The 14,647-nt window shown below is 41.1% G+C and overlaps 1 protein-coding gene across 5 annotated transcripts; it reads left to right on the top strand.

Annotated features, from left to right (window-relative positions):
* The first annotated feature begins 89 nt into the window (after positions 1-89).
* LOC133922429 ((6-4)DNA photolyase) lies at positions 90-3,835 on the top strand. Of its 5 annotated transcripts, none has more exons than XR_009910462.1 (14): positions 91-514; positions 603-674; positions 752-832; positions 935-1,105; positions 1,186-1,257; positions 1,376-1,462; positions 1,559-1,657; positions 1,775-1,858; positions 1,944-2,030; positions 2,126-2,197; positions 2,741-2,854; positions 2,933-3,074; positions 3,157-3,241; positions 3,336-3,476. XR_009910462.1 is itself a non-coding variant. In XM_062367759.1 (14 exons), exons 1-14 carry the CDS (start codon positions 197-199, stop codon positions 3,518-3,520), a joined length of 1,626 nt encoding a protein of 541 aa, XP_062223743.1. In that variant the 5' UTR covers positions 91-196; the 3' UTR covers positions 3,521-3,835. The 5 variants fall into 5 exon arrangements, 4 of the variants coding, with proteins under 4 accessions (XP_062223745.1, XP_062223746.1, XP_062223743.1 ...); XM_062367759.1 differs by having other exon boundaries at positions 2,933-3,020; positions 3,146-3,241; positions 3,336-3,835; XM_062367761.1 differs by lacking the exon at positions 2,741-2,854 and having other exon boundaries at positions 90-514; positions 2,933-3,020; positions 3,146-3,241; positions 3,336-3,835.
* Positions 3,836-14,647: the final 10,812 nt, after the last annotated feature.

Genomic DNA, 14,647 nt, shown 5'->3' with positions numbered 1-14,647 from the left:
TGGCACGGCAGGAACGGCCAAAAAGAAACCGACGTGGCCACTCGCCGCGCCACTCGCTACCGTTAACCTCCCTTGTTCAAACCTCCACCGTCCAATCTGCCCATCAACGTCTCAGATCCTCTCTCCCCACCCGAGAACCGTCAGCATCCCCCAATTCCGAGCGCCGTCCCCAACCCCAGCCGACGGCACACCAGCTATGGAGGCCGCCACCGCCGCGACGGCGGCGATGGTGTGGTTCCGGAAGGGGCTGCGCGTCCACGACAACCCGGCGCTGGACGCGGCCCGCCGCGGCGCGGGGCGGCTCTACCCGGTGTTCGTGCTCGACCCGCGCTACCTGCGCCCGGACCCCGCCGCGGCGTCCCTGGGCTCAGCGCGCGCAGGGGTCGCTCGCGTCCGCTTCCTCCTCCAGAGCCTCAGCGATCTCGATGCCCGCCTCCGCCGACTCGGGTCCCGACTCCTCCTCGTCCGAGCCCGCGACGACGTCGGCGACGCCGTCTGTGCGGCCCTCAAAGACGTAAGCATCCTAATCTCAACCTTCCAAGCATTTGGCGCACCATTGGCTAGCATTTGGAACGCTTCATCCTGGTGTTCTTGCGTCGCAGTGGAACATCGGCAAGCTGTGCTTCGAGTCCGACACCGAGCCGTACGCGCTGTCCCGCGACAAGAAAGTCACGGTGAGGCTGGTGAATGTGACTTCTCTCCAGTAGTTTTTATGCGCGATTTTACCTGATGAAGATCTTGGTTCTTGAAGGATTTCGCGATGGCGTCGGGGATCGAGGTGTTCACGCCGGTCAGCCACACCCTCTTCGACCCAGCAGAAATCATAAAGAAGGTACTCCACTACTCAAACCCAGTACCGGATAGCCCACGGTCAGTCCTTGGCCAAATGTTTGGAGCCCTCTGCTTACTGAATTTTCGTTTTGGCAACTTGGAGAACGGTGGCCGGCCACCGTTGACCTACCAGTCGTTCATCTCCATTGCTGGGGAACCGCCTGAGCCTGTCATGGAGGAGTACTCCGAGCTCCCTCCGGTTGGAGACACAGGGGAGTACGAGTTGTTGCCTGTGCCCACAGTGGAGGAGCTTGGGTATGGGGATATCAGCCAGGTAAGAGCGGTGGCATACTTGTTCCAAATAACTACTATTTGATTGTTGCTCGATAGGAACTGCTTGATGGCAATTTGTAGGAGGAGATTCCACCATTCCGAGGCGGTGAGACAGAAGCTCTGAGGAGAATGAAAGAATCACTTAAAAATAAGGTGGGTGCTTCTGGAAAGCACATTTGTTTCACATTTCTTTCATCTGTCAATTTTTTTAGTCGTCTCTACAAGTGATCTTACTGTGATGGCCATGATTCTTTTTCTTTTGTTTTTGCAGGAATGGGTTGCCAAATTTGAGAAACCTAAGGGTGACCCCTCTGCCTTCCTGAAACCTGCAACAACTGTCTTGTCACCGTATCTGAAGGTGAGTTTTGTCAGTTTCCCAGTGCAGCTAGTTGTCCTTCTTCCCCATTTATTTAATTGCAGTGTTGAGACGGATTGTCATGCTGCAATGTTGCAGTTCGGCTGCCTGTCGTCCAGATATTTTTACCACTGCATTCAGAATGTCTACAGGAGTGTCAGAAATCATACAAAGCCACCTGTTTCATTGGCCGGCCAGGTGATTTGTAATTATTGTTGGTTGGACCTGAAGTATAACCTGAAAATTGTGTGCACGGATTCTTCTTCTTCTTCTTTTGAACTGGATTTGAATGCACGACTCATGTTCTTGTAACAGTTGCTGTGGCGGGACTTCTTCTATACAGTGTCTTTTGGAACTCCTAATTTTGATCAGATGAAAGGAAATAATATATGCAAGCAGGTGCGCTCGATTTGATCATACCATCTCCTTTACGGTGATGCAGTTTAACGCATCATAATCATTGTCCTAATTTCTTTTAGTTTAGATTCCATGGATCGGGAATGAGGAGCTTTTTGTTGCATGGAGAGATGGCCGGACAGGATATCCATGGATTGATGCTATCATGATTCAGGTTTTGTCAAACGAGCATCTATAAGATACTGCTCCTTGCTTCCTTCTCTAATTCTAGTTTTCACCCACGTGTTTTTCCCCGTGGCTGGCTGCCAGCTGAGGAAGTGTGGATGGATGCATCACCTTGCTCGGCATTCAGTTGCTTGTTTCTTGACGCGCGGTGATCTGGTATGGTCTATATTCTATGTAAATTAGCTCGTTTGCAATAAGAAATTCAGCTCAGAATTGTACGCTTAGTTCTACTGAAACATTCTTAGCAGAATATGAGTGGTGATGTTGTATTTTATGGTCTCTCGAGCAACTTTGGAACTTTAGTGAAGAAAGGAGAGAGGCCATAAGCATTGGCCATTTGCAAGATGAATTTCTTCAATGAAAAATATGGTTATTGGAGAGTTTTGATGAGCTATTTATCGGGTTAATGTTGTGCTGGTGGAACCTAATAATAATGCTTTTTTGAGGGAAAACAGTAGGGTAATCCCCTACTGTGGTAAATAAATTATATTAAAAAATAAAAAAATAAAAGAGGGAGGATTGTACAAAGGGAGAGAACCTAATAATAATGTTAGTTGCCTAACTATCACTAATGAGGACATTAGCAATTTTGAAAAAAAAAATTTTGAGGACCTTGACATACGCATATGAAGTAATTTCTGAAGTTTAATTCCAATATACCTTCGCTTTTATGAACTTCTGAACTTCTTTCATTTAAAGTTTATCCATTGGGAGAAAGGCCGTGATGTATTTGAAAGGCTCCTGATAGATTCTGACTGGGCCATTAACAACGGGAATTGGCTGTGGCTCTCTTGCTCATCTTTCTTCTATCAGGTTACTGATAATGCACATCCACTTGTTATCGACATTTTTCTTAGTTTGCCTACCTTGATTTCACATCTTTTGAAACAGTACCACAGAATTTACTCCCCTATCACATTCGGGAAGAAGTATGATCCTGACGGGAACTACATTAGGCATTTCATCCCAATGCTGAAAGGTACTTCTGGAACAACATTTCAGCACCAATATGAACTCTCTTCTGAAGTCAAAAGTAAGTATTTCTTTCTTGAGAAAGAGGAATAACCATTTTTTTTTGCACAATGCTACATTATATTAATTTAGACATGCCAAAGGAGTACATTTACGAGCCGTGGACTGCTCCACTTAGCATCCAAAATAAAGCCAAGTGTATTATTGGCAAAGACTATCCAAAACCAGGTAAAAACGACCCTATCTTGAGGTACAAAAAAGGCATTCGAACACTATGGTTAGAGATATTTAGTGCGCAATTAACATCCTTTTTGTTTTCCAGTGGTTCATCATGAGACTGCTAGCAAAGAGTGTAGAAAGAGGATGGGAGAAGCTTATGCATCAAGTCGCCTTGATGGCAACCCTATCGAAGGGAAGCCCTCAAACGTGTCGCGAAGAAAAATGTCCCATGGTGACCAAGATGCCTCTAGCCCATCCATTGCTAAGCTACTGAAGAGGAGTAGCTGAGCTGCGTGATGTGCAGCTCCCCTTCTGTGGCAACTTTGCACTAATTGTTTCACCTTCAGCATTTAAAAATTTCAGTTGTGACAACGACGACGGTCTGCACTGTAGCTAGTATGATATTCTACTGGAATGGTTTAACCAAATGGAAATGAATTGTGATCCTTTCTGAATTGTAGTGTCTGAATCAACAACGAAAGACCAAACCTATAACTCAAGGTCATGTAACTGCTGTAAACCTGTAATAACTGCTTGTCAAGGCCTTATTTGGAACATGGGAACTATTCTTTTCTTGGAGCAAATGAACTGCTCCATGTGCAATCCATTTATTCCACACAGGCCCTTACATCTGCAACAAAGAGCGTATGCCTGTTTGCCGATTGTTTGCAGGCTTGCAGCTGTATAGCTAGCATATTCCATTATAAAGAATTCCAAAATCACGGATGTGGAATCGGATCTCAAACATGGGACACATGAGAGCTAACTGTTATTCATTTTCACTCTGCTGTCCGGGCGTAAACTGTCCTTAATTTGCAATCTTAATGTCATACCCTTGGTATGCATGCATCCTCCGATAAAGAAACTTTATTAACTCTCATCGTCATAACAAAAAGATACAACTATATAAGAGTTTACTCTCGACTTCTACATTGCTGAGAAGTATCCTCCTGAGTCCATATGCTGCATCTACTATCATTCATATACATGTCCCACAGCAACACAGCAAGGAATTCACCTAGTTACGAAAAATATAAAGCACAAGCGTAGGTAGTTCATGGATGCATGCGCGCGTTACCCTTTTTGTTCACGCACGCATGTAGACACAATGCTGCCTATTGCCCACCAAAATGATACTAGGAACTAGTGGAATCCCCCACGCGTTGCCGCGGAAATTACGGAGCATCAACAGTTGCATATAGTTGTAGAATTTCTTTTTTGAGGAAAAAAAGGAGTCGGTAGAAAGAGCTCAAGAAATGATTTCCTGATTTTAAATAGGCTAGCAATCAAAGGTGACACAGCTAGAAGATTGCTAAAGCATCCTGAGGATAACAAATGAATTTGTTCAAAGAACTAACACAATTGTAGCACTAAGAGTAATCGGTTAGGGATAACTTGCTCGTCAATCATCATTTGGATCATTCAGAAACTGGACGAAATGATTTTATCGTTACACCATATGTATCTGTAAGAAATACATTGCCAATATTCAATGGAAAGTATGTTGGATAAATACACACTTTTAGGTTTAATTTAATTCCTAGATAAATCATGAACCAGGACTAATATACCACCATTACTATGAAGCAAGAGTATTAACATAGACATGCATATAACATAACTACACATATCTAATATACTCCATAACATGAACGGCAGAGTACTGCTCAACATGATTAAAGTAAGATTAATCATAACGAACATACTGATTGACAGCGACAGTTGTCAAAACCCTCTTAATGACGATGCAGAAGGCGACAACGAAAAGGAAGCAGATCACGAGAAGTCGATGGCGATGATGAAGCAAATCATAAGCAATTGCACAGAACATTTCCCAAAAACCTTATTCACCCTCTTCTGGTGTTGGATCTCAAGGACAAATAGGTTCTGCAGACATGCTCTCCTGATCACCAGTACATGCCAATGCAGCGCGATGGAATAATCTACCTGCAACGACATAACAGAGAGAGAGGCAAAACCATAATGTTTTGTATTCTGTATTACTGGTGGTGGCTGACAGGTATATATATAGAGAACCGATCCGCACATATGTGCCACAGTTTGTTTTTATATATATAACCGTGTTAATCACTTTCTCACGCAACAAAAGAATTAAACTACAAAAGAAGATAACACATGCGCAAGCAACTGAACCTGATTTTAGCAAACCATTCACGTATGTGTCGTGCACCCGTGCCCTTTGCCCCGGCTCGGCCCGGAGAGTTGAGGCAATCGTACGTGTGTTCTTCTAATTATCTCATCCACACATGCTAAGTGGGTAGAGGAGATAACTCCTTTAAGTTGATCTTCCTCCACCTCTACATGTAAGGTAAGACTAAAAGACTACAATCTCTTTTCACATGGTGTGCCTTTGAGATTTATTTGGACTTACACAAATATAATGGACCAAGCCTATATATTCTAAAAATTCCCCACCAAATCTTAAAGTCACATAGTGATTTGCCTATTCCTAATGCTATTTGATATACTTATGTTTCGATAGAGATCTGCTAGAATTGAATATCCATCTAGAGCATTAAGCTACATTCATTCATAACTTGGACAATAGACTATGTCTTAAATTGTAAGTTTTGTGCAAACAAGTTTTACTTAAAGTCATAGCTGATACTTGATTGTCAATAGGCTACCTCTCGAATGGAACATATTAGTCATACTCCTTGATCTCCATGAGTTTATTAGAGATTGCCCAAGTCTCACAGACTACGACTAACAATCAGGCTCATATAGGTGTATTCTTTCAAAAATACTCTATATGATAACATCTTTGCTAATTAAAGCCAACAGAGCACATTAAGGCAATAACCAACCTACCTTAAAACTTTTGAGAATATTGCATCTTCACTGAAATAGGTTGTATACTACTCTCCTTCAGTTAACCAATAGTTTGTTCTTCTCATGTCTTACCTGTGAAAAGAAAAAGACGTTAGAGAATGCCAACCCACCCTTTAAGTGTACAAAGGGTTGCTTGTCACCATCAACTGCTTGCGTGATTTGCTTCCTATTCATTGTTGCATTCTACATTATCATCACAAGGACTTTAGCGTCTCTCACTACCAATCGATATGTTGGCTATGATTAATCTACTTTTAATCATTTTGAGTAGTACTCCATCGTTCATGTTATAGAATATATTAGATATGTAGTTTTTTTATATGTATATCTATGTTATACTCTTGTTGCATAATAATGATGGTATATTAGTTCTTATTTATCATTTATCTAGAAATTAAATTAAATCTAAAAGCACGTTTTATCCATTGGAAACATACTTGCACCTCTTCCTAGAATGCATGGCCATTCGAAGCCTCTCCATCTACCATCCTTGCATCCAAATTCCTAAATTAACATCGATTCTTTGCAATCATAGTGGCATGAGCGCACCTCGGTACCACGGGCCATGGTACCTAGCCCGTGGGAATATGGGAATGGTGGAAGAAAAGAATTTGCATGATCTTCGAAGGTGAGTTGCTAGAGGAGCAAGTTATCCTTCAACGCATGCAAGAAGATTGAGGCGATGATGAAGAGCATGGCGGGTGCATCGGTCGTAGCAGAGCCCAGAGACAGTGGAGAGAATTCAACATAGAGTTCTGCTTCGGCCGAAGGGCCTTGTAATCCTTCTCTGGCCTGGGCCTTCGGCCTATGGTCTTGTAAATGCTGTCAAAATGCAGTCCATAAACTGCAGTACACAAACATTCATCTTCCCCTTTGGAATCAAGCACAAAAAGGGATGCAAATTCCATAAACACATAATAATTGAGTAAGGTTGCGGCAAGATAGAACAGTTTTAAAGGCCTAATGTCAATCAATAGCCCATAAGGTTCGGGTTAGTCATGACAAGTCACGAACCCAAAATACAACACTAAATGAGATCAAATTCTACTCTGCATGATGGTGGATTTGATGTTGTACGGACCGTGCTCATGGTCTACCCGAGCTTCCCTCCCCTCTTTGATAATGTGGCTCATCTGTTCAGCTCGGAAAAAAAACTCGTCTGTTCTTTTCGTTTCAAAGTCGGCATAAAAATTTCTCGTGAACTGGCAAAACAGATTATCGATGGTGCTGTGTAACTCTCTTTCACTTGGGATTACTAACAAGAACAAGTTTGGAGAACTTACATGCAATAGAATAACATAAAATAAAATTAGTTCTTGGATGCAATTCCATAGTTGATATCAGGAGATCTTGTCATAACATGACTTACCAACAAAATATCCACTTTCTGTATATGTTTTCAGACGACTTATCGCCATAACAGAGTTGATTCTTTCTGTATTGTGGCTTTATTTGACAGCACATTTCGGTGCGTGTTGGTAACCGCATTCACAGGCTTTTTCTAACAATGCTTTTACTATTGCTTCAGGTGGTCTTAATCTGAAGTCAGAACTGATTGAAGTAGGGCTCCATTTCTCCATTCCTTCCAGATTTTTGGGCACAATTACTCACCTTGTCTTTTTGTTCACAGAGAACTCGATTATTCAATTAAAATACATAGTCCATTTCCGAGCAGCTAATATTGCTGTTTTCTTGCTTGTGAGATAATGACTTAGCCTCAAAGTTCCAGTGTGCAAAGTTCAAGCAGTAATAAGAAGGAAAATTCTTCAAGGCAACTTCGTTGTTTCATAATCTGGACACCCTGAATTTTCTGGTAGGAAAGAAGTATTTCCCTGACAAACCTGTGTACCTTTTGGTTTTGAGCATATTCCTCATTCATTGGAATCCAAGCATTACATTTATTTCCCACAAATCTATTACCCTATATATTTTTTAGACGTACGTCCTCCTCCCTTCTAATGTAGAAACTACAGTCCAACCATACTTCACAGCCATCCGATCCTCCAGATCGTTTAGACGTCATCCAATCGGATCCAACGAGCGCCAAGCGACTCTCTGGAGAGATCGAACAAAACCAAATCTCATCGCTCCCGCTCCACACGCAAATGGCGGACCGACCCCGCTGGAGCTCCACGCCCGAGCCACGAGACCACCGCCCGGGGCCCCCAAGGGCGCTGAGGCCGCGCACCGCGTCACACTGCAGGCGCTCCGCAGGGAGCCGCTCCTGTGCCTGCTCCACGCTCGAGTGCACGGCTCCTCGACTGTGAGCCCCCACGACTGCGTCCGAGAGCTGCAGGACTCACGAGGGGGGGGGGGGCGCTATGGAGGTGCCGACCACGGCCTGATAGAGAATCCCCTCTGACGGCCAGTCGGTCCGCTCTCGCGCCTTTCCGCTCACCTACTCGGTGACACCGCCATCTGGATGTGGCCTGAGTCCTATCAGGTCAAGGGTTGGCCAACCCAATGTACGTGTGGCTGCTTATCGATTCAGCGTGACTCATTATAAGTTCATCCATTTTCCTCTTAATCATAACTTTTAGAGTTGCAATATTACTATTGTTTTCCGGCAACAACATAATCCTTCAAGGACTTTGCAATAATAATCACACTTATGATGTACTTCGGATGTTTCAGAACCCATGTTTAATTGATTTGTAGCTTGATACTAGGACTTTGATGGTACTATAATTAACCAGTGTGAGATATATATAATGTCAGATGATTAGATCAGGAACATGTATATATCTGTCTGAAGCATTTGATATATATTTCGACCTGCTCGACCAAAGCCTATGCAACTCAAAGTTCTTGAAAGAAAAGAAAAAAGGAAAAGATTTTAGGTTTTGCTCAGCCATCTTTGAATTATCAATCCTCTACAGGGACCTGCCTTGCCTCTCAAATCTTAGCATATTTTCAAAGGCAGTTTCTTTGGATCTTTTCCATCAAAATAAATAAAAAAACTCTCCTTTGTTGGCCCATGAATGACATGTATGAACTAGGGTGCAAGTGGTGTTTGCTTTCAATTTCAAGCTCCTAACCATCCATAACTGTGGCCACATATTCATTTTAATCACGTATTGGCCTTAATTAAAAAAGATGTTGATGTATAAGCTAGCTTAGGTATATATAGTACTAGCTTTTTAAAAAAACAAGGTAATTGCCATACCGATTAATTAAGAGATCTATAACTTATTTTTGTCACATCAATTAATTAATGAACCTAGCAGCATTCTAAGATTTTGTCATTACATTCAGTCTGTGTTTGGAATATATACATACTTTCTATTCCATACCTATAACTATTTACCAATACACACTTTCAAATAAATATGTATGTTATGCTAAAATATATTATTAACCTAATACAGTTCTTCCATGGTGGGGGCGTCGCACGCAGCAACGCGCTTGCTTGCTGCTAGTTAGGCCCTGTTTGTTTCAGATTATAAAAGCTGGATTGTGATCAAAATCCAAAAGCTGAAATAAACAGCTGAATTGTAAAAGCTGGATTCTGATCACAATCCAAAAGCTGAAACAAACAGCTGGGTGAAAAAGCTAGATTGTTACAATCCAACACACAGATTGTAACAATCCAGCAATCTGTTTTCCACCAGATTCTAACAATCCACAATCCAGATTTTACAATCCAACTTCTTACAATCCACAATCTATAAGCTGATTTTCACCATCTACAGCTGAAACAAACAGAACCTTAGTTGTTAATATCAGTTGTTTTGCTGGGACTGTACATTTGTTTTCTCGTGGCAGAGTGTCCATTCTTTTGAGGCAGTAGCAGAGCACCTGAATAACCCTTTTCACTGCATCATCCACTGGCATGTCAAGAGCACTGATAAAGCTAGCAGTTAGTGGACATATCCAAGGAGATGTGACAGATGGCTGCGAAGCACTATGATTGGAAGCCTGTGAAGTCATCCGTTAGTGTACTGCTTGGTTGTTTCTACCACATGGTTTCAGTGCAGTGGCTCCATCGGTGCGCGTGTTCAGAGGCAAAGATTTGCTCCCTGTTTGTTACCAGTACTACTTGTATGTAAGAACACTGACTTGGAGGCAGCTTTGGATTTGTTGCTGCCATTCATGGCCCTTATCCGCTTGATGGTTGTTCTTGTATGTTTTTGCTTTCATCGGCTTAGCCACCAGTTTCTCTATGGTATTTCTGTATCGTCAGTAAATTCAGAGATGGCTGCTGTGATCCACGACTGAATGTATAGGTGCATATAAATTTGTTTATGAATGGTGAAATAATTATTAGAGAAATGTCCCGGTCTTAAAATATTTAGAAGATATATTGTAGTATTATTATAGCAATTATAGTAGTGTTACTGTATCATATGCAAAGATGTGTGTAGGATTTAAATGAGATGAATAGCCGTCTCGAAAATTTCTTTGATGATCTTATCCTATTATTATCATCTAACGCACATCAAAACAAAGCGGAAGCAAAAATCGGAGACACTAATTGTTCCGAAAAACTCCAAGCATGACTCTCATGGGTGTAAATAAACTATATGTTCTATTGGCACATATCCCACAAGTCATCGCTAAAAAAGATAGCAACTTGAAAAACCCTTCGCTCCAAAGAAAAGACCACTGGAAGAAGGAGTTCTTCGAGTTGATGATCTAAAGGTAAGAGAATTCAAGACCCACTTGTATATATTTGAATGTAAATTTTATGTCTCTAGCAATAAAAAAAACTTCCTAAGATGTGAAAATCTTAGCTCATCAACCAAAATAAAAATCACAATAAAAAAGAAAAAAACTCTTAACAAAGTAAGGGAGACAATAGAAGTAAACTAGAAGAAGATAAACACAAGCATCAGAGAAAATATGCACTTCATTTCTTACAAATGTCAACCCTCTTTTCGACAGATTATAAGGTATTTTTCTCATAAAAAGCTATCACCTATTACAAAGGTAAAGTTCTCATCTCTTATTTTCTCTAAAACACTAGCATACAAACTCAAGTGGCTAGGTCAAACCTCTCACATAGCCTTATCCTTCTATTTATAGGTCCAGAGAAGTAACTTAGCATTTAAGCTTTCTTATCCCCAAAATATCTCTATCTTCCAATGGTGTCCTACCTACCTCTAGGATATTTTGATCTATTTTTCGCTTCATCCATCGAACGATCACGGCACCTTCATGACTTAGTTTCGCTTCGACGCAAATTTCACGATGATGCCACATATCCTTCATCTTTCCACGGTTTTAAGGCTAAACCGCAAAACCGCCTCGTACGCTTCTCGAATCGTGACTTGCTGCAACTTGCTTTCACCTCAAGCAAGTTTTCCGATATCGACACGTGTACTCCGTCTTGCCATCTTGACCGTTGGTAAGTCTCTCCCGCTTTCGATCCCTCGGACGGCCTTGTCATTTACACCGACATCCCGTTTGCTTGACTTCATCAACACATCATTTTCATCATTCCTTCCATGCTTTACTTGACCTCTGTGTGCACGGCTAGGATCACCATTGATTTCGCTCGGTCCCCTCGATCGTCCGGCACCAAGCACTCCACTTAGCCCCGATCATCCCACCGTCGGCCACCAAGTTGTATCCATCACCTACACATTATGAGACAAGTACACGCATATCTCCAAACCATCTCCAGTTAGTTCCAAATCGAAATCCTTAATTAAAGCACATCTCAGAAAAAACCGTGAACGTCGGATAATCCAGTGTTCACAAGTTCTAAGCGCCGGACCATCTGACGTATACTTCTTCTCTGGACTAGCCATCTTGCAACCTCTATGTAAGAAATGTTCCGGTAAAGTATCCAACGTTTATCCCTTTGAACGTTGAACCATCCGGTGAGTACAAATCCACCAGAGCCAGTTTGCAACCTCTCTGCAAGAAAAGCTTCAGCGTTCGCTTCACTCTATCGTTGGACCATCCAGTGTGCACTTCAATCTTTATCTCTGGGATAAAATACACCGGTGTGTATATTTGTCTATCGTCGGATCATCCGACACATGTAAGTCCACTAGAGTCGATTTGCAACATCTTTGGAAGAAATGCTCCGACGTGTATACATGCTCGTGCAATCCTCAAATCAACAAACCAAAATCACAACATTGACAATCAATCATCACATATAAATCGAGGTACATTTCAACTTGGTTTCTCAATCTCTCCCTCGATGAGCGCATTGATAACCCTCAAAGTACAGAAATTTTGGTTTGAAGAAGTTCAACAAAAAAAGCGTATCCAATGACAAAAACTCAAAAAAAAAAAAAACAAAAGATGTCACTCGACATAAGAAGGATCATAAAAGCTCGAAGAGAGGCAAAGACAAGCCAAATATGCAAGAGCTCCTCCCTAGATGGATGCATAGTTTTTATTATGCAAGATTTTTCTTTTTTTATTTAATGCATAAGTTCTCCCCTTTGATAATACAAATATCAAGGACAAAAACATCATGAAATACGTGAATATGGAAATCTAAAGAGCTTCCACAAGTATATCATAAAATATTTTTATAAACTAGAAATATTAGAGAGCTATAGAGAGAGTAGAATATAAGTACATAATCGCATAAATGAGCCCTAGGCAGTGGGGGGGGGGGGGGGGGCAGAAGATTTTTCCCTATTACGCCGAGTCAGGTCTCTCCTTTGGACTCTCAATTCCTCTTTAAGCTTGAACTTCTTATTAAAAGAGATTCTCGTTGTGTCCTGTTCACAGCCAACAACAATGTTGCTGAGAAGTATGTAGTAACCCCAACTTGTCCTGTTGAAATATATGATTGATCATTTGCGTCCAAAAAATTTAAAGCGCTGATGGCAGAAGAAGCTGCTGGACGAAAGAAGCAATCACTGACATATTTGATGGGCGGTACCGGATAACATGCTGAGTAAATCCGTGAAAATGCTCGACGTAGGAAACGAAGCCTTCCTGATCTTTGTGAAATCTATTCTTGGTAAATAAAATGACATCAAGACCCATGCATGAAAGAACATATAAGAGCAGTAATCTGTTTTTCTTTAACAATTTTATGTTTTTAGAAATAAAATCTGTGAGCAGTAATGTAGATTATGTGGTGGCAAAAAACAAAGCCTTATCGATCCTTTTAGTGAGTTGACATCTATTCTTTTTTAGGTGATCACTGTTTTCTTTCGGAGTTTAGAATGTATATATCCAACATAAGGCTAGTGAAGAACCAGGAATCAATTACAGTTTGGTTTCCATGGACGGCAAGCAAATTCCTTTCACTTTTTGCAAAATCAGTGGTTCGATCTTCCTGCTTACGGGGACTCTGCAGTCTGCAGGTAAGGTGTGCAATTATTGAGCTAAGTCACTAGCCATGCTGCCCATTTCTTTCGATTTGACAGCCATGTCCTCAACACAAAAGATATGCACATACATCATTTAAATCATGAGCTGTGTTACGGTGCTTGTGGGTACCTCAAGTAGGGAAAAAATTCGGCTAAAAACAGGTGATAAAACCGGTTTGTCGGGTCTATCAGTGATGCTGATAGAAATTTTTTATCATATTTATTGATATTTTATTTAAATTTAAAGTTTATATGTTATATCTGATATATCTGATAAATCACGTTTACTCGTGATGTTTGGAAAATTTTATTTACCGGTAAAAAACCCTGATCGTATGTACCTCTCCTCTAAAATAATATAAACCGGTATCTCCCGCTCTAAAATAATATGAACAGTTGATCTTAACAAGGGCACATAAGAACGGAAATTTTGTAGTAGTGGGCAGTTTAGTAGTAATTTTTTTATGGATTTAATAAACCTCAATCGTCTTGCATGCCATCTCAGATTTGCTTCGGCACTGCTTCCTTGAGTTAGGACCTGTTTGTTTCAGCTAGAAATTCTGAAAAGCAGCTTATAAAAATTGGATTGTTAAAAACTGGATTGTGAAAAGCTGGATTGTGAAAAGCTTTTAGACTGTAGATTCTAAAAAAATTTAATGGACATTTTAGTAAAATGGACTTTCACAATCTATCAAAAGCTGAGAAAAACCAGCTTCTCAGATTCTCACAATCCAACCAGCAGATTTTAAAAAGCTATAACCAAAAGCTGCCTGTTTGTTTCAGCTTCGGATTATAAAAGCTGAAAGCCAGAATCCGAAGCTGAAACAAACCGGGCCTTAGACAACGTGGTGAGAGGCACAGGGAAAATTGAAAGGCATTGGAAGCACCGCAAGTTCGTGAAACCATTACGCCTTCACATTCGGAACTCCAAATCTAAACGGAAATTACATCTAAATACCTAGCATTAGTACATCCAGGCAACCACAGGCAGATGAAAGCTAGAAGTTTGCATTCTGATGAGGTATTCGCTTTTTTGCCATTTTGAAGAAATGGTGATCGTTCATATATATATATATATATATATATATATATATATATATATATATATATATATAGTGATTCGTATATTATCTTTAATAGTAATTATTATTTTTTATGACAATTGAGTAATTATTCTTGTTACGGGCGCTAGCTCTTCCTCAATCCTGCTCGGCCGACGTACGCGTGTCACGATGGCACGCGGCCCTGATTCGGCAACATGCCGATGATTACGGTT

Source organism: Phragmites australis, chromosome 6, assembly GCF_958298935.1.
Source record: "Phragmites australis chromosome 6, lpPhrAust1.1, whole genome shotgun sequence".
Classification (NCBI taxonomy): domain Eukaryota; kingdom Viridiplantae; phylum Streptophyta; class Magnoliopsida; order Poales; family Poaceae; genus Phragmites; species Phragmites australis.
The sequence above is the reverse complement of the archived record's forward strand: the minus strand, read 5'-3'. Positions and strand labels throughout refer to the sequence as shown.